The 19,936-nt window shown below is 40.4% G+C and overlaps 1 protein-coding gene across 2 annotated transcripts in view; it reads left to right on the top strand.

Annotated features, from left to right (window-relative positions):
- The window catches only part of col12a1b (collagen, type XII, alpha 1b), a 112,415-nt gene that overhangs the window by 73,281 nt on the left and 19,198 nt on the right, over nucleotides 1-19,936 (top strand). For both annotated transcript variants that reach the window (XM_061929778.1, XM_061929777.1), the window contains 16 exons: nucleotides 254-396; nucleotides 824-953; nucleotides 1,633-1,775; nucleotides 2,309-2,438; nucleotides 2,509-2,628; nucleotides 2,694-2,840; nucleotides 2,921-3,037; nucleotides 10,374-10,526; nucleotides 10,599-10,673; nucleotides 11,206-11,345; nucleotides 16,562-16,685; nucleotides 16,764-16,907; nucleotides 17,087-17,251; nucleotides 17,331-17,369; nucleotides 17,550-17,688; nucleotides 17,894-18,036. In XM_061929778.1, coding sequence (XP_061785762.1) covers nucleotides 254-396; nucleotides 824-953; nucleotides 1,633-1,775; nucleotides 2,309-2,438; nucleotides 2,509-2,628; nucleotides 2,694-2,840; nucleotides 2,921-3,037; nucleotides 10,374-10,526; nucleotides 10,599-10,673; nucleotides 11,206-11,345; nucleotides 16,562-16,685; nucleotides 16,764-16,907; nucleotides 17,087-17,251; nucleotides 17,331-17,369; nucleotides 17,550-17,688; nucleotides 17,894-18,036 — 2,052 coding nt within the window. The remainder of the gene's footprint in view (nucleotides 1-253; nucleotides 397-823; nucleotides 954-1,632; nucleotides 1,776-2,308; nucleotides 2,439-2,508; nucleotides 2,629-2,693; nucleotides 2,841-2,920; nucleotides 3,038-10,373; nucleotides 10,527-10,598; nucleotides 10,674-11,205; nucleotides 11,346-16,561; nucleotides 16,686-16,763; nucleotides 16,908-17,086; nucleotides 17,252-17,330; nucleotides 17,370-17,549; nucleotides 17,689-17,893; nucleotides 18,037-19,936) is intronic.

Here is a 19,936-nt window from a genome sequence, read left to right as displayed (position 1 = left end):
CTATTTTGAGGAGATTAAGTATCTAAAAGTGTCATGTATGCTTCCACACATCTGCTTTTCTTTAGTCCCAGCATAAAATAATCTTCCTTTCTCCTGCGCTCACCATATAGACAATTTATTTCTTTTTCCTTGAGGACAGCCAGTCAACATGCTTTCATTTGCAGTCTTAGCTAGAAAAGACACAGATTTATTCCTTCAGTTTGATAAGAACTTTAATGTTCTTCCTTTCTCCTCCTCTCTGTGACCATTGCAGTTCCACGTACGCCACCGCGTAACGTCCATGTGTACAATCCCAGCCCCAACAGCCTCAATGTGCGCTGGGAGGTGGCCTCAGGCCAGGTGCAGCAATACCGCGTGGAGTATGCCCCCCTGAACGGAGCCGCACAACCACAGTCTGTGAGTAACGCTCTGGAACGCTTTAGTCGTCGTCCTCCTCCTCCTACTACTCCTTCTTCTTCTTCTTGTGCACAAAGTGAGACACGGCACATATCTGTTTTTGAAGCATCTCCAATCCAACAGTGTTGAGGAGCTAATCACTGACATGCTTAAATCAAAATTTGGATGAAATGTCATGTTAGTAGCTCATGTAAGGAGTGTGGAATGAAGACTTGGATAAAGATGAGTACATTAGAGTTGTCAGCTGCAAGTGTAGATGAAGGATGTTTACATGCATGCTTCTTTGTTAGGGTTGAGAAGGAAGACTATGGCAGCAGGTAATGTGTAGATAACGTGATGATGTGAGATGTACATTGTGGCTTTCAGCGAGCAAATTAAATTATTACATCACTGTATTGTTTGACCTTTGGGTGTCATCTCCACAAAGGCATTTGTTCCAGGAAATGTCAACAACGCCTTCCTTGACAATCTAATCCCGGACACTCCCTACTCGGTTAGTGTGTCTGCCATGTACCCTGATGGCGAAGGCTTGTCACTGCAGAGCAACGGCAAAACATGTAAGGATCAGCATGACTTGTTGACATGTTGATTCACTGAGATGTTGACTTGTTAACATGTTGACTTGTTGATATGTTCACTTATTGACATGTTGATTCTTTGACTTGTTAACATATTGATTCACTGAGATGTTGACTTGTTAACATGTTGACTTGTTGATATGTTCACTTATTGACATGTTGATTCTTTGACTTGTTAACATATTGACATGTCGACTAATTGACATGTTGACTCGTAGACTTGTTCACATGTTCATATGTTGACTTGTTCACATGTTAGCTTGTTGACATTTTGACTTAACATGTTGACACGTTAACTTGTAGACTTGTTCACATGTTAACTTGTTCACGTTAGCTTGTTGACATTTTGATATGTAGACTTGTTGACATTTTGACATGTCTACTCTTTGAGATGTTGACATGTCGACTGAGATGTTGACTCATTGACTAGTTGACATTATGACATGTGGACTTGTTGACTCATCGACATGTTGATTTGTTAACCTGTTGACATTTTGACTATTTGACTTGTTAACGTGTTGACTCGTTAACATGTTGACTTATTGACATTTTGAATTGTTGACTTTTGGACTTGTTGACATGCTGCTAAAGACGATTAGCTTTAGCTTGTCTTATCAATGAACACACAACAAACATGTATAATTTTTTCTTCCTTAAGTACCGCGTACTGGACCTCGGAACCTGCGAGTGTTTGAAGCCACCACCAACTCTCTCACCATTGGGTGGGACCATGCTGAGGGTCCCGTGAGACAGTACCGGATCGCGTACGCCCCCATGACAGGAGACCCCATCACAGAATATGTAAGTGTGCCACAGATATGATGCTTTCAAACAAACATGTAAATGTGTGTATGCAACACACATGCTCCCTACGCTCTTGCCACTCAGCCTTTGCAATGACGTTACGTCCAAACTATCCTCTGACGTCACAGGTCTCTTCTGTGCTTATAACTCACAAGACGCTGATTGGTTGGAGTGATTACACAGTCAGTTACATAAACACCATCATTATAATGTTATTAATGAGGAGCTGAACCATTGATGGCAGCTGGAGGCAATACAGATGTGACTCCGCCCCCCCAGTGTCCCCCGCCTGATAACGAAGCACCTGCCCTATGTGAGTTAGCTAGCATTTAGGTTCAGCTCAGCTTCAGCTCATCAGCATTCACACACAATTTGTGTAGAAAATGTGTGTGATTGCTTGAATTGTTGTGACTAATGAAGATGAAGCTTCTAGATTGGACAAAGAATAAGAACCACAGCGTCAGACATGAAAAAGCCTTTTCTCAACGTGGTACCTGTGCACAAATATGATGGACGCTTGTCTCTGTCAGGCTGTGGTTTCTGGAAACAGAAACAACGCCAGACTGCTGAACCTCTTTCCCGACACGCCATACAACATCACGGTGGAGGCCATCTATGCCGAGGGCCCCGGAGGACTCCTCAACGGGAACGGACGCACAGGTGATTGGAACATATTTTCTGTGTCTGAAAGAGACAAGTTGCTGAAACCATAGTGATGTTTGTCTCTCAGTGGGCCTGCTGAGTCCAAGGAACCTGCGCGTGTCAGATGAGTGGTACACGCGCTTCCGGGTGGCCTGGGACCCGGTGTCAGCTCCTGTGGAAGGATACAAACTCATCTACTCGCCTAAAGGTGAGCTGCCTCCACATTCATAATCTTCTACTTTCTGTCTTGACTCCGCCTACTTCTTCTGATAGGCACCGACCAATCCATTGACTTATTTGTGGGCGACGTGACGTCTTACACGCTGCACAATCTGAAGCCTGGCACCAGCTACGACGTCAAAGTCTTGGCACAGTATGGCGGAGGCTCGAGTGCGCCGCTGGCCGGGCAAGGAACAACGCGTATGTTTCCTGTCGAAGTGTCGTGACTGTTAAAAAATACAACCAACAAGCACATTAGTAAATGTCTTGCCTTTCCTCAGTGTTCCTGAACGTGACCAACATCGAGACCTACAACATCGCTCACGACAAGTTCTGCGTCAAGTGGATGCCTCACAGAGCGGCCACGTCGTACCGCCTCCGACTGAACCCTGTTGACCGTGAGTGTGTCGTTCTTCTTCGCCTATCAGTGATCAGCAGTCTTGAGCTTAAATGCAACATCGCTGCTTCAATGATATGATACTAACGCGGCTGTCAGATGTGCCGGGCAGCAGATGACATTAGCAGGATGCGCTGCTTGGTTTGCTGCGTGCATTGTAATGTTATTTATCTTTAGATTCTTGCATGTGATGATTACACGCCACCAGTCTTTTAATTTTATGTGTCTCGAAAGAGGACAAGCTTTTAAATAACTGCTAGCGCTTTGATTGCCATCTGGTTGGGATACGGACACGGGTCAGTGGTTTACAGAGCAGAAGTAAGCGGTGAGGGAACGCCAGCATGTCAATATCTATATGGTAGTGATTAGCGAGGTCACCAGAACAAACATGGCTTTGCTAGCGTGAGACACAGATGGCATCTTAACTGCAAGCAGAGGGTCCCCAGCTTTGTTTTCTCGGGGAAATATCGAGTCGGATATCCGGCTGAAATCAACCTCGGGTGTTATGACGTCACCTAAGCTTCTGCTGGAGCTTATCATGTGACCTTCATGCAGCTGTGGGTTAGTTACACGTTTGCTTTGAAGCTCTGAAAATGAGTTAGGTCTACGTGGTCTACTTTCAGGATGATATTTATGCTGCTGAGATAAGACTAAAGATAAAACTTTTGGTTTTTAAATGTGATGTTGTAAAAATCAAGAAATGATCAAAAACATTTGATTATCAATGAAAGAGATAGGCTCCAGCAACCCCATAAGGGACAAGCGTTAGCAAATGGATGGATGGATAGATGGAAACCACAGTAAAGTTAGAAAGTTTTAGTAGATTAAACTATAAATACATTTTTACAAGCTGCCACTAATAAGACATTTTTACATATTGTTTGTTATTGGGAACCTGGGCATAATTCACATGTGTCAAACTCAAGGCCCGGGGCCAGATGTGGTCCGCCACATAATTTTACATTTTATCTCTAACGCCTGGAAATAATATGCGTCAATAAAGTACCGGTACCTTATATTTTCTTACTAAATTTATAAGTTTTTTCCATTTTGACAAAAAAATATATATGTACTGCATGAAATTGCATATCTTTTAAAAAGGGCTGTCAACGTTAAAGCTTTAGCGCATGTGATTAATACAAAAATATGATCGCGTTACCATAAACGAATGAAGATTAATCACAGTGTTTGTTTTCACCGGCAGGACAGGGGTGTACGGTCCGACAAAATTAGTCGCAAATGCGACTAAAAAATAGACCGTGTGACTTAAAACAAAATCTGTCGCACATGAGCGAATAGGTATTTAACATAACATTTTGCTCCTAAAAGAAATCCATCCAAATTTGATCAAACTGGAGTAAATGTTTGCCCACCTGGACAACATTTTTAGAATACACTCATAACCGGCATAACCAAATAACAAGTGATTGACATGAAAATAATCTCTCAGTGCGCCCTGAAAGCTGCGTGTGACGGTGTGTCCCTTCCTCCTGCGTCATGCACAGAGGGAAGCCCCGCTCCTCCTAGTTTACACACTCAGCCTTCTAATCACGGAAGAAACAAGCTCTTAGTTGGAGGAACTGGTCAGTAAAAAAAACAATATTTATTTCACCACCTTTAAACTTGACCCAACTACACTGCGCGCTAGTAACTACAAAGGTCGGAGGGAAAATTTAACAACAATTCAATGATAGAAGTGACAAACTTGCCATTCAAATAATACCCTGTTTGTTGACAATAACATACAGCCATGGAAGAACATTCAGTCTATTTATTAAGCAGAAGAAACACAAATCAGTGAAAGATTCAAAAGAGCTGCCGTCAGAGCCGACAAACTACTACTGCTAGCCTGCTAAACTAACAACCTAAGACTCGCCGACGTCATCCGAACTGGGCAATAGGCCCTGCCTTTTAAATGGCACACACACACAGACGCACACACTGAAACTTATTATGCAAGATATTTGAAGTTGTTGTTTTTTTCAGTGACTAAATAATTACTTTGCCTAGTAATTAATTACATTTATTAAGGAGTAATTATGTTAGTAATTCAAATACTTTTTGGTAAAGTAACAATTAACCATAATTAAAGGTGCCATGTGTAATAATGTGGCCTGAAATGGTACTACAATCACAGTCAAAATGATGTAGTCCCCTCCCACTTTCCATGACTGAGGTTGCCAGATACGCAGCCGAATCCGAATCCTACTCCAAATAACTTCAAATGGCAATCGACGAGTCCTACACTGTAGTTTTCTCTTGTTAATGCTTCTTGCAAGATGGTTATATATAATAATATATAGATCCTGGGCTCGGGATCTTTCTGTGTGGGTACTCCGGCTTCCTCCCACCTCCAAAGACATGCACCTGGGGATAGGTTGATCAGCAACACTAAATTGGCCCTAGTGAATGAATGTGAGTGTGAATGTTGTCTGGCAATCTGTGTTGGCCCTGTGATGAGGTGGCGACTTGTCCAGGGTGTACCCTGCCTTCCGCCCGTGTGCGGCTGGGATAGGCTCCAGCACACCTGGCCACCCCGTAAGAGACAAGCGGTAGGAAATGGATGGATGGATGAATGGATGGATGGATATAATATATTATACATTGCATAAGCCTACTTTGATGGCAAACCAAGGCCAACACTAAAATTACTGCCACATTTTGTTCAGCATAACTCCATGTTGCATCCAACCTGACACACTGCATTCTCTTCCATGTACGCACCATCTTTCGGTGCAGAGTGCAATTCTATGAGCCAACCCATGTTACACATAAACCACGTTACGCATAAATCTAATAGCCTACTACCCTGTCAATACACAAAGTAGAAAATCATTACCGGTGCATGTAATGCATTATTTTGTGCCAAGTAAATACCACCCCATATGTGTTTGATGCACATACAATACCAGAAACCGCAATTAGCCGTGCTAATGTTGGAACGCATTTCCTCGGTGTATCGGCATATTGAGAACAAAATAGGCACTGACATCTACATAGGTTTTATTTGTCGAAAATATATTTTGCCCTGTCAGTTGGATGACACATCGACATACAGGCTCACGGACATATATTTCCCCCGTTAGCCTGTATGTCGATGTGTCATTGACCGGGCTAGCATGCTAAGCATTACAATAGTGTGATGGTGCTTCGCTCCTAGGCATTCGTTGTACGAACATACTAGCTTTGTTAGTCAAGGTCATAGTCTGTATTGGACAATATAGTTTACATATGAAATTGTCATTTCCATTTATTACAAGTAATAAGAAAACATAAATGTCTTACTTACCTATCAAGGAGGAAATTAGCAAGTTTGGCGTCAGATGAAAAAAACTTCTTAGCCTTCAATTGTCTCAATCTTTCACAGGCATCCCCGATACAAATCCTTGTTTTGTTCCTGGCTTTGTCATGAATAAGTAACGACGCCTTTTTGATTTACTAAGGTCTGACATGTTTAGTAACTTTACCAGTGGCAGCAGCTCGACGAAGGTGGCGGTGCGTAACTGGCAACCTGGATGTGACACACTCACAAAGTTTCTCATTGATCAAACGGTGGAGGGCGGGGCATCGAAATGAGAGCATATCCCGGCTGAACTACTGTTATCAGTTATATAAGTATTCGAAAAGAACATGATTTATTAATGCCTTGTGACATATCAGGGCCATTTAATGATGACTTGACAGGAAATTGTTACATATGGCACCTTTTTTTTTTTTTTTAATCTTTAAAAAATCAAGCAGTTGGCAGTTTGGTGTTCTTGGCTATCATATTTGTGTGTATGTCCTACAATAATGTTTACCTATAAAACACCATTGTTAAAGGTCAATTATTTTCATGTTGCTGCTGACCTAAACCAGGGCATTTTATTTTACATTTTGTTTTTTTATGTTTTTATTAGCTGAAGAATTGAGCATAGCTAAATGTTTAAAAAAAAATAAGATTGGAGATTATATTTGACTTTTCTTACATTGATTTCAAGGCATTTTCTCTTTTCTTATCTCAAAACACCTCTTAAGTTGGGATTCCATTATACAAAACCTACTTTTCTTACTTGTTGGTACCTATTTTTGTGTATTTGGGATCCCCATCAGTGCCCAAAATTTAAAATCAAGGCATGGTGGAGATATTTAGTTACGTAAACGGATAGTTCCATTTATGGGTTAGTATATGGGCCAATATTGTTATGATCCGCTGCCGGGATCATGTTGAGTTTGGTTTTTGGACTCCCTCAGTTCCCGTTTTGGTGCACCCCTGAGTTTGTTTTCTGTTTCCATGGGTGCTCATTGTGTCCACCTGTCTCTGATTGGTGTTCGGGAGGCTCACCTGTTCCCTGAGCACTAATCAGTAGTACTATTTAACCCTTGTGTGGTGTTCGGGTCTGTGGGACCCGTTTTCAATTTTTGTTAAAAGAAAAATGATACAATTAATTCATTTTTGAAACTGAGACTCTCTGGCTTTGGCTCATTTTCTGTGAAGAACATATATCAGAATACATATTTTAATGAACACACACCATAAAACCCCCCTACACATTTCTATTACATATAAGATGTCCGGGACCCAGGGCTAATAGAAGTGTGGAAATTGATGTTCTGTGTACCACACACACACACACACACACACACACACACACACACACACACACACACACACACACACACACACACACACACACACACACACACACACACACACAGCAGGCCTAGACAGGGGGAGGACAGAGTGTAGGTACACAGAACATCAGAAGGTCAAATGTGCGAGAAAATAAGAGCAGACAGTGTTGACAAACAATGTTGCAACCTTGTGTGGGAACCACAGGTGCAGAAACACAAAAGAAGAATCTCTGTGGGTTGCAGAAACTGGCAGAGAAATTTCCATGCAACCTTCATATTGTTGTTACTCAGCCAGTGTTTGTGGGTCTTAGACTTAGACTTAGACTTACTTTTTATTGTCAATCAAATTTGACGTGCAGTTCGCTACTTAATATGTCCGTGTGGAAACTCGTTCGGTACACATCCGCACCGAAACGGTTCGATACAAATACACGTACCGTTACACCCCTATTATTTTGATTATTGTTTCTCAGCTGTTTGTAAATGTTGCAGTTTATAAATAAAGGTTAAAAAAAGAAAAGAAAAACGTAGCCTCCGCGCATGCGCATAGCAAAGATCCAACGAATCGATGACTAAATTAATCGCCAACTATTTTTATAATCGATTTAATCGATTAGTTGTTGCAGCCCTAATATGTATATATATATATATATATATATATATATATATATATATATAGATAAGAAATACGTGACATGCACATAGCGGCACGCACGTACGGGCAAGCGATCAAATGTTTGGAAGCCGCAACTGCATGCGTACTCACGGTACCGTGTCTGCGTATCCAACTCAAAGTCCTCCTGGTAAGAGTCTCTGTTGTCCCAGTTCTCCACAGGCCAATGGTAAAGCTTGACTGTCATCTTTCGGGAATGTAAACAATGAAACACTGGCCGTGTTTGTGTTGCTGAAGTCTGCCGCAATACACCGCTTCCCACCTACAGCTTTCTTCTTTGCTGTCTCCATTGTTCATTGAACAAATTGCAAAAGATTCACCAACACAGATGTCCAGAATACTGTGGAATTTTGCGATGAAAACAGACGACTTAATAGCTGGCCACCATGCTGTCCCAAAATGTCCTCTACAATCCGTGACGTCACGCGCAGACGTCATCATACCGAGACGTTTTCAGCAGGATATTTCGCGCAAAATTTAAAATTGCACTTTAGTAAGCTAACCCGGCCGTATTGGCATGTGTTGCAATGTTAATATTTCATCATTGATATATAAACTATCAGACTGCGTGGTCGGTAGTAGTGGGTTTCAGTAGGCCTTTAATTCTTCTATACTTACTGTCACCAAGTTTTGAACAAATCAATGACTTGCAGTTCAGTAAAACATTTAAAAAATGTTCATGTATGACATTCTGACCACCAAATCACATTTGTATCCAAATATTGGGGTATTTTCTTAAGCAAATTGTATTTATGCAAGCAAATTACAACCTGTGATTAATCATGATTAAAACATCATTATTCGTAACATCTTTAGGACAGTCCACCTTTTCCTTTAACGGAGCCAGACTGTGGAACACTCTTCCCACTGAATTAAAGCTGTGAACTGACCTAAACCTCTTCACCAGACGTCTGAAACTGTGGCAGAAATCAGATTGAACTTGTACACAGTATTAAAGTATTGTACAATCGATTCATTGTATACATATTAACACGTATTCTATATCCTATGAGCATCCTTTGGGCAGGTGTTGAGAATTTGCTTTTCCTTGCTATAACACTAATGGCAGTGCATCTGGTTTGTCCAATGTTATGTCTATATCAAATAAATAAATAAATTAATTCAACAGTTCAAGAGTGTGATGAATCTGATTTTAAAAAAATAATCACTTGACAGCCCTACTTTTAAACTTTAATAGTAACGAGTATTGCAACAAATATTATGTTATCATACTTTCCAAACAATGTTTTGTCAAAATGAAAATAAATACATAAATATGATACTAATAATAATAATACTTATGAGTTCAAAGCAAGTTGTCCATCAAATTGTACACTACAAAAATGACAATAGATTTTACGGCAACATTTACGTTGGTTTTTACCGCATATTACTGTAAATTGAAAACACTACCACTGTTTTTTTATGGTAATATTCTGTGGACTGAGCTGCCAGGGTTTTTTTTACCGTAAAATCTACAGTTGTTGTTTTTGCGGTGTATAACTGTACATTAATAAACAGTATGACATTTTTTTTATGGTGAAAAACTGCTAGTTCAGTTGGCAGAGTTTAAAAAAACAGTGGTATTGTTTTTCCATTTACAGTAATATGTTGTAAAAACCACTTACAATCTTACAGTAAAATTCTGTTGACTAAGCTGTCAGTTTTACCATAAAACAACAGAGGTACAGTTTTTCTATTTACTGTAATATGTAGTAAAAAAATTGTATATTTTACTGTAAAATCCTGGTGACTGAGTTTTCAATTTTTTACTGTAAAATCTAGATTTGTTTTTGCAATGTACGTAAATATATACATCATAATCAAATGTATAAGCTTATTCATATAATATTCGTTGTTACCACGGCCCTCTGATGGCAGCCACAACTCCAATATGGCCCTCAATGAAAACGAGTTTGAAACCCGTGGCATAAGCAGTTAAAAAGATAACAAAAACATGGTAGCAGACTTTCAGGTGCAGGTAGATGCAAGTTGACAGAAGCATCCATCAATAATTCCCACTCAGCACCTTTTTGGTTTTCCCTCACAGCGTCCAGTAGAGGTCAACACGAGATCACCATTCCAGCCGGCGTTCCTCAGTACTGCTTTGACGGACTTTCCCCCGACGCCCTCTACACTGCCACGGTCTTTGTCCAGACACCCAACCTGGAAGGACCCGGCGTCAGTACCAGGGAAAGAACCTGTGAGTGTTTGTATCCAGCAAACTTAACATCATGGCACCTTTCTTATTTACTCCATGTTTGCTTTGTTGCAGTGATCAAGCCAACTCCCATTCCGACGCTCCCGCCCACACCCAGCCCGCCACCCACAATTCCCCCCTCATGGGATGGTAGGCGTCACCTGTCGGTCGCTAGTGTCATCGCTAGTCAGATGCTACAAATTTTGGGTCAGGACAAGGTGTTGTTTAGTTGAGGATGGAGTTGTGACCTTCACGTAAATGATCCCACTTTACGTATTCCAGTCATGGGACATTACAGCATTCACAGGAAGTGAACATGATTGGATCGAGACTTTTCATTCAGACTTAGCCCAGATTGGAAAGTCCTCAAGAACTGTTTTGGCTGTGGCGCGGCTCAGAGTGCCAGGTCCTTCTGGGCCCAGCCCGTGCCAGTACTTTAATGGCCGCCACATGTGTTGCTGGTTCATGAAAGGAACAGGCCCATAAAAAACAAAAGTAGTCCAATGTGGACCAGGATGAAGAATGCACGTCACATTCCAAGAGAAGATTTGGGTTGTGTGGGAGAAGACCCAATGTGAATTATACCTCAGCACTTTGGTTCAGCTCTTCACAAACACTTTGAAGGTAGACTGCTACTGGTCCATAAAGATCCTCACTCACGTGTTTTGTTTTCCTGCCGCAGTGTGCAAAGGTGCCAAAGCAGATGTTGTGTTCCTCATCGACGGCTCGTGGAGTATCGGCGAAGAGAGCTTCACCAAAGTCGTGCATTTTGTCTCCAGCATGATCGGAGCCTTTGACGTGATTGGACCGACTGGGATGCAGGTTAGTGTGAAAAGAACCAGTAGAAGAACATCTTTCTGCTATGCTTCTGCTTTTGTGCTGTGTCACTTTAGCAAAGCTTCAGTTTCACTTCTGTCTGGGTCTTGAGGCTTGCCTGTCCACTTTAGTCCTTGGCATGGTCCTCCTGTTGATCTAGTCTCCGAAAATAATCACTTTAAGACTCGCATTAAGTTGGAGCAGTGTTTTTTAACTATAGGGCGGGGCCCATTGTTGGGCCCCAAGCGCCACTTAGAGGGCTGGCCAAAAATATCTGTTTCTCAGCTGTGGACCGTAGGTGCCGCAGCGGTACTCAGTTGTAGTACATTTTTCCACCATAGCGGGGCGGTATAGCTCGGTTGGTAGAGCGGCCGTGCCAGCAACTTGAGGGTTGCAGGTTCGATCCCCGCTTCCGCCATCCTAGTCACTGCTGTTATGTCCTTGGGCAAGACACTTTACCCACCTGCTCCCAGTGCCACCCACACTGGTTTAAATGTAACTTAGATATTGGGTTTCACTATGTAAAGCGCTTTGAGTCACTAGAGAAAAGCGCTATATAAATATAATTCACTTCACTTCACTTCACCACTTGTGGCAGTAATGACAATATCAAACCAACAGAAGAAGTCTGGATCTAAAGCAGGAGTGGGCAAACTTTTTGACTCAGTGGCCACATTGGCTTTTGAAATTTCACACACGTGCCGGGTGAATACATGATGCATTTCAAAGCATATCATTACTGTTGAGAGTAGAGTAGACTTCCCAAACATGGGCTATACATCTATTTTTAACTATATCATATCAAAACTTCAAAGAAACACAAAAATGGTATTACAGGTTTAAAACTTACATTCTCTTTCAGTAGGAGCAATGTTGTTGATCGCCTTTTTTTTCCAACTCTTGTATCAGTTTTGTTGTGGCAATTCTCAAAACAGATCTTTGCTTCATTTTGTTCTAATATTTGGCAGGCCGGATTAAAAAGACCAACGGGCTGGATGTGACCCCCTGGGCTGTCGTTTGCCCATCCCTGATTTAAAGTCATAGAAAAGTTTCTTAAGCGCAACAATCATGACTAAAATGGTGAAGCTGTATTTTCATTTGCACAAACATTGTATTGACAGTTTATTGAAGAAACATATATATAATTACTGTTTATTATTCATTTAGTTTGAATGCATTTATTTCAGCACTGCATAATTGTATGTGTTTATTTTCATCAGTTGTTATAATTCCCTTTTTTTGCAGTATTTTGTTCAGTATTTATTTTTGTAGTCATCTTGACCTAAACCTTGATAATAATCTTTGTGATTAACACATGCTTTCATATCATTTGACAAGCTTTATCCTGTTGATCTATAAAATAGGTTAAATATAATTATTGAATACGATTCAAATCAAAAGTAAGATTACTAATTCAGTGTTAATATTTGAGTGGGCCCGGTCCCTCTGTAGTGTAAAAGTTTGGCCCTGTGGTTAAAAAGGTTAAGAACCCCTAGGTTAGAGAGTCCAAAGTGTTTCATTGTAACATAATGTAGAAATATCATCAAACCACAACAATTTAAAAATTAATAAGCTGAAATGTTGATATTTAAGGGAAACTGAAATTTTTGGAATTTTGCCTTTCTTTCACAATCATTATGAGAGACAATAACACGTATGTCTTTTTTTAGGATTTTTAAAAGATGATTAAAAAAAAGCGCTTGGAAGATGCGGCTAATGATAGTTACTGTTGGAGCCTTCAAAGCCCTCTAAAAAAAACTTCAAAACCCTCCATCAACGTTATGTTTATATACTGTAAGTCTATATATAATATAGTAACAGAAAAGTTCAGAACAATATTTACTGTATTTTGGTCATTTTAATCAATAATAATCGGGACTGATTTCTTCCACGCATTGATTTCTGTTTCCAGAGCAGCACACTTGAGGCTTTAGGCAACAAACGTGTGTTCCTACTTCCGGAAACAAGCACAAATGTTTTCTAATCATGGCAGACTTGGTAATAGACAACACAGGCGAGGATTCACAACCTTACCTTTTTGAAGCTAAATATACGGAGGATGAAGTACTGCTTCTAGAATCGAGCACAAAGGTGGGGTAAGACGTTGGAGTAGACGGAAGCCGAGAGAGTGAGGTCGGTATGACTTGAAGCTGTAGACTTAGACTTAGACTTAGACTTAGACTTCCTTTTCATTGTCATTCAAATTTTAACTTTACAGTACAGATAATGTAAATGTGGAACTTGAAGCCAAGCTATTTTGACATGGCATGCTTACCCAAATAAACCGGAAAATATGTTCCCGGCCAGCTGGATCAAACAGACAACTGTCCATCGAGTGAGTCACTTTAATATCGATCATGATACACGCAGCACGTAATGCATGTTATTACAACTACATACGCTGTCTGGCAAGCTGTGTACAACCAAAACATGAAATGTGGGCTAGTACTTTACAGATACTGTAATATGATTGTTCACGTTTTTTAAGCAGTAAGATTGGTGTCTTATCGCATTGTGTTGTGCATTACAAACTCAAACGCATTTCGTGCTGACTTAGAAGCTAGCTTATCTCTTTCCGTAGCTAGCTTTAAAGGCTAAAACCGAAGGATGCCGCTGTGTTACTACGCTTAAAAAATTGTTCTTAAGTGTTCGTTCTTACAATAACAATGTCGCTAAATCTTGGTTATTATACAGGTTACAGAATGTAAATTATGTATTGTTAACGGTTTTTGAATGCATTTTTTAAGTAATTTATAGGTAGAATTGATTTCTCCCATTGGTTGCATTGCTAGCCACCAATATTTACAAGTTAGAATGCAAAAAAAAAAAAACTTTTGTCTTCTTGTCTCTCATAATGATTGTGACTATAGGCAAAATTCCGCCCAAAAAGTGCAGTTTCCCTTTTATAACTATCAGTTACCTGTTTTTTGTCTTTTCACTAAAGGAAAAAAATATTTAAAAAGATCAAAATGGCCGCTTTGTTTTTCAGCATGTGACTCTCGATTGGGAAAGTTTGGACACTTAAGCATCATCTAAGACCTCTTCGGTCGCATGCTGAAAAATCCAATACTTCAGGTGCCACTTAGATACAGGAGTTACTCAGTTGGCTTTAGTAATCCATTACAAAGGGTACATTGAATAAGAAATCGTATAAAAATGGAGCAATTGTTCCCATAAGAATATATATAAATCCAATTAGTCTGCTTTGGACATCCAAAAATATAAGTAACATCACTTTTTGTAGAGAATGGTTATTAAGGATGCACAATATATGTTTTCAAAGTGATACAAACAACTTCCCGTTTCTCAAGACTGATACCGATAACTCATTTATATATACTATTTTGAAAATGTAAATATACGTGTTGATTATACACACCTTTCTTTGGGGCAGCTTCTTTAGCAGCAGGCTTCTTCGTAGGATTTCAAAACATTGTTATAGCAATGCTGGTGTTTCATGTGGCTGATAAGGTTTTATATGTTAAAGCGTAATATTTTTTCCCTCCTCGTGGAATGTTTGCAGAACATTTGGTGCAAATAGTGCTAGAAAAGTTTTCCTATGAAACAGTAAAGAAGTCCCACACAATCAACGTCATGTTTGTTTACAATGAGCTCAGGGGAAGTTTACGACAGACCGTTTGCAGCTGATTTGCTCACCCTATTACCGACAGCAGTGTTTTTCAACCTTTTTTGAGCAAAGGCACATTTTTTTCATTAAAAGAATACGGAGGCACACCACCAGCAGAAAACGTTAAAAAATGAATTTCCACCAGGTTGTCATGCTTTATCTGGAGTTTGTTTTTGTTTTCCTGTGTGTAGTGTTTTAGTTCCTGTCTTGCACTGTTATTTTGGTGGCCCTTCCTGCTTTGTTGGTGTTTTCCGGTAGCAGCTTCATGCCTTCCTTTGAGTGCTATTGCCTGACCTGCTTTCTTTTGGCAAACAAGACTATTTCAGTTGTGCGGACGCTTTCCTTCTTTGTGGGGTCATTGTTGATTGTCATGTCATGTACGGATGTATTTTGTGGACGCCGTCTCTGCTCCACACGCTGTAAGTCTTTGCTGTCGTCCAGCATTCTGTTTTTGTTTACTTTGAAGTTTTACTTTCGTTTTGCATGGCCATCCCTATGCTTCATTGCCTTTTCCTTTCCGTTTTGTTCATTTTTGGTTAAAGCGTTACATACCTGTTTAACTGCACGCCGTCTCCCGCTGTGCTCTGCATATTGGGATCATGACAAACCATCCTCGACGCGTTCCGACTTCTACAAAGCAATGAACTACCTGCTGCCACCTACTGATATGGAGTTTTACATGGTTACCCTGCCGAGCTCTATACAGCACAGACACTTGACAACGGCACATTATTTGCAGATTATAATTATTGATTTCCAAATAATATTTTGTGAACCAATTAGGTGAAGTTGCATAATTTCCCACGGCACACCAGACAATATCTCACGGCACAATGGTTGAAAAACACTGACCTACAGCACACTAAAAGTAATCTCGCCACATTTGAGCGTTTTTTTCCATTATCGCAGCTGTTCTTAAAGTTATCAGATTTACCAGTTTCCTCATATTTGCCCAAATAATATCTGTCAGATATGTATCTTGCACCCCTTATAAAAACATCACTTTTGGCGATGAACGCAGCGGGAGGAGGGGCAGGTGTTTTACTACGAGTTCTTTCTTGAAATTACGAGTGCTTCTCAGCTTCTTCATCAAAGGGCTGCCACTTGTATTATATCCAAAAAAGTACAAACAACAACTTTGTTTATGTCTGCTGGTAGAACTTTGCTCTCTACAAAACTTTCTGAGGACAGACATTTAGCGCCATATTAGCTAAACTTACGAAGCAGTGCGGTGAGTTCACTGACTGGAAACACGGACTTTTAGGACTCGACTATTACTGTATGCTACAACTTTCTTTGGCTGTATGCTGGATTACGTGCAGGTGTACTCAATTAAAAAAAAACACTGATTGTTTATTCCAATAAAACACAGTGTATCAAAACAAAACATATTTTTGGAGAACATTTTCGCCTGAAACCAAAGCGTACTAATACCGGGGCAGATGAAAACCCAGGTACTATTGTTATTGTAATTTTTTAAAATGTACTTGTATTTTAATTATTTTTGTGAGTATTATTTGTTTTCTTTTTGCAACTTCTGCTGTTTTTTTTAAATGTTTGTTTACATTTGAAGACTATGTCACGTTGCACACAGGTGTCGTTCGTGCAGTACAGTGACAATGCAAAGACTGAGTTCAAGCTCAACGCATACCAAGACAAAGGTGTTGCCATGTTGGCGCCTCATCACATCCGCTATAGAGGAGGAAACACTAAATCAGGTCAGTTGCTCTCACGCACCCACACACAAATACACACACACACACTTACACACCTCCAAATGTATTCTATGCTGGCAGGAGTGGCTCTTAAGCACACATACGAAAAGGCCCTCTCTATAGAGAACGGCATGAGAAGGAACGTCCCCAAGGTCGTGGTGGTCATCACAGATGGTCGTTCTCAGGATGAAGTGAAGAAGAGTGCCGCCAAGCTGCAGCACGCAGGTACACAAGTTGTGTTCCAGCTACTTCACCAATGAAACATTTGACGATAAGTCTAAAATGAATATTTTCAAAAGGTTTGCACCTTTATTCCGGCAAGCTATCATCTTATTTTCTTCTGTTGTGTGCACTCTCACACAAACAAAGAAGTCATCAAATGTAATTTGCTTCTTGCTCTTAAGGTTACAGCGTCTTCGCGGTTGGCGTGGCTGACGTGGACTTCGTGGAGCTGCAGGAGATCAGCAGCAAGCCCAGTGAGAGACACGTCTTCGTCGTGGACGACTTTGACGCTTTTGACACCATCAAGGAGAACCTGATCACGTTCATTTGTGAAACGGCCACGTCCAGTAAGAATTCATCATTGTGGAAATGGACAAGAGGTGGAAGGACGTCTTCCATTCATGTAACAGTTCTGTTGTCCTGCAGGGTGTCCGCTAATTTTTGTCAACGGCTTCACGTCTCCTGGTGAGTAGACCAGACCTGGGGTCTCAAGTATTAAATGTGCATACGCACAAAAATTTGGCGTACGCCCTTTTTCACTGCAATTTTTTGTAGAAAATCCACGTAGCTCTTAATACATGAGGCTCCAGGTCAACATGTCCTCCTGCTGCAGTGCACAGACTATCATGACTTGTTGTGGGACAGGTTTCCGAATGCTGGAGACTTTTAACCTGACAGAGAAAAGCTACGGTCAGGTGCGAGGTGTCTCCATGGAGCCCGGATCTTTCAACAGCTTCACGTCCTACAGACTCCACAAGAATGCCTTCCTGACGATGCCCAGCATGTGAGTGACTTCCTGTTTGTTAACTCCTAAAGACAAGATCCTGGAATCTCTATCATAGTTTTCTCCAAAAAAAACTCACTAGCAAGAAGGTTGGACAACATAATTTGGGCATTGTTTATTGCTGTTGTCCACAACATTGACTCTGAGAGGATGAGGCTGCTAATTTGGAATGTTTGTAATTCTGTGACTTGTTCTATGGCCGCAGAGACGTGCACCCGGAAGGCCTTCCTCATGTCTACACCATCATCCTCATGTTCCGCCTCCTGCCCGACTCGCCGAATGAGGCTTTTGACATTTGGCAGGTGTCCAGTCCAGATCACAAACCAGAGACCGGCGTCACCATTGATCGTAAATAATCAATATAAGTATCTGTATCCACCTGTGTCGCACCACTACATCGCTGCTTGTTATGTCAAAACTCTCAGCGGCCATTTTTATACTGCAGCTGCTTTTTTATTATTAGAAAATCAGAACTGATTATTAACAAGATAAATGATCAGATTGTACACTAATGAACTTGCTTTGTCACCTATAGGACTAAGATGATTACCGATAAGACTAAGATGTTTCCTATAAGACTAAGGTGCTTACCTATAAGACTTAAATGTTTACTTGTAAGACTAAGGGTTTGATCTACTAAGATCCGTATACCATGTGCTAAACAAACTATAAAATGATGTGTACTATTAATGAGAAAGTTGCGTGTGATCTACTAAGACTGTGTGTACAATTGATAACTGATGGAGACCGCCTTATTGAAATTAGGTTTTTGTGTGTACTATGCAACTTTCACCATGGAGACACTTATTTACTTTCCATTTATGTTATCACGCTTTACCTTTGGTGTTTTGCTATGTTTTGAAACATGCAGCAGACATCTAACACTTTTTATGGGCATTTTAGAAGCAGTCCTGCAGTACATTTACAATTAAGTTAAAGTACCAATGATTGTCACACACACACTTGGTGTGGCGAAATTATTCTCTGCATTTGACCCATCACCCTTGATCACCCCCTGAGAGGTGAGGGGAGTAGTGAGCAGCAGCGGTGGCCACGCCCGGGAATCATTTTCGGTGGTTTAACCTCCAATTCCAACCCTTGGATTGAACCGACTTTTGTAGCGCGCTGACAGTGCGCTCAGGAGAGAGGCTGGCACTAACTGAGAGTGTGCGCTCCAGGCGCAAGAAAATGCATATTGCAAGAAGTTTTTTTCATATACGTTTGCTGACACAAAAACGCATCAATTTATTTTGTTTTAACCAGCCCTTTAAAGGAGACCTATTATGCAAAACCAACCTTTCTTACTTATTGGTACCTGTATTTAGTTCAAATTTATAGTATAGACCAGGGGTGGGCAAACTACGGCCCGAGGGCCACATCCGGCCTGTTGGTCCCTTTAATCCAGCCCCCCAAATATTAAAACAGAATTGAGCAAGGATCTTTTTTGAGAATTGCCATAACAAAACTGATACTCAACAACACTGCTCCCACTAAAATAGAATGTCAGTGTCAACCCTTTAATACCATTTGTATGTTTCTTTGATGTTCTGATATGATATTGTTGAAAATATATGTATTATGATTAAAATAGCCCATGTTTGACAAGCCTACTCTTAGTTCCATCAGGTATGGTATGCTTTGAAATGCATCATGTGCTCGCCCGGCCCATCTGTCAAGTTTCAAAAGCCAATGTGGCCCTTGAGCCAAAAAGTTTGCCCACCCCTGGTATAGACTCAATATGAAAGCGCTAAAAACTACCAACATGACAGACGACAGTAGATCAGCTTTGCCTTTGCCATCAAGTTTGCACGTTTTAGTACACGCCGTAAATCTTTAGTGGATCAGGTCCTAAGATGTTTACATATAAGACTAAGATATTTACCTGTAAGACTAAGATGTTTACCAGTAAGGTTAAGATGTTTACCTATACGACTAAGATGTTTACCTTTAAGATTAAAATGTTTACCTATAAGACTAAAATGTTTACCAATAAGATTAAGATGTTTACCAATAATATTAAAATGTTTAGCTATATGATTAGGATATTTACCGATAAAACTAAGATGTTTGCTTATAAGATTAAGATGTTTACTTATAAGACTAAGATGTTTTATTGAGAGTGAGCATATGTTGACCTTCATTGGATGGTTTTAGCACCTTTCAAAATGGCTGCCATCCTTGGCCTCTCACTGTAAAAAGTTTAAAACTCTGCTTTGATAGGAACATGCTAGCAATTGCAGAACTTTCA

Source organism: Nerophis lumbriciformis, linkage group LG34 (genome assembly GCF_033978685.3).
Source record: "Nerophis lumbriciformis linkage group LG34, RoL_Nlum_v2.1, whole genome shotgun sequence".
In the NCBI taxonomy this organism is placed as follows: domain Eukaryota; kingdom Metazoa; phylum Chordata; class Actinopteri; order Syngnathiformes; family Syngnathidae; genus Nerophis; species Nerophis lumbriciformis.
The sequence above is the reverse complement of the archived record's forward strand: the minus strand, read 5'-3'. Positions and strand labels throughout refer to the sequence as shown.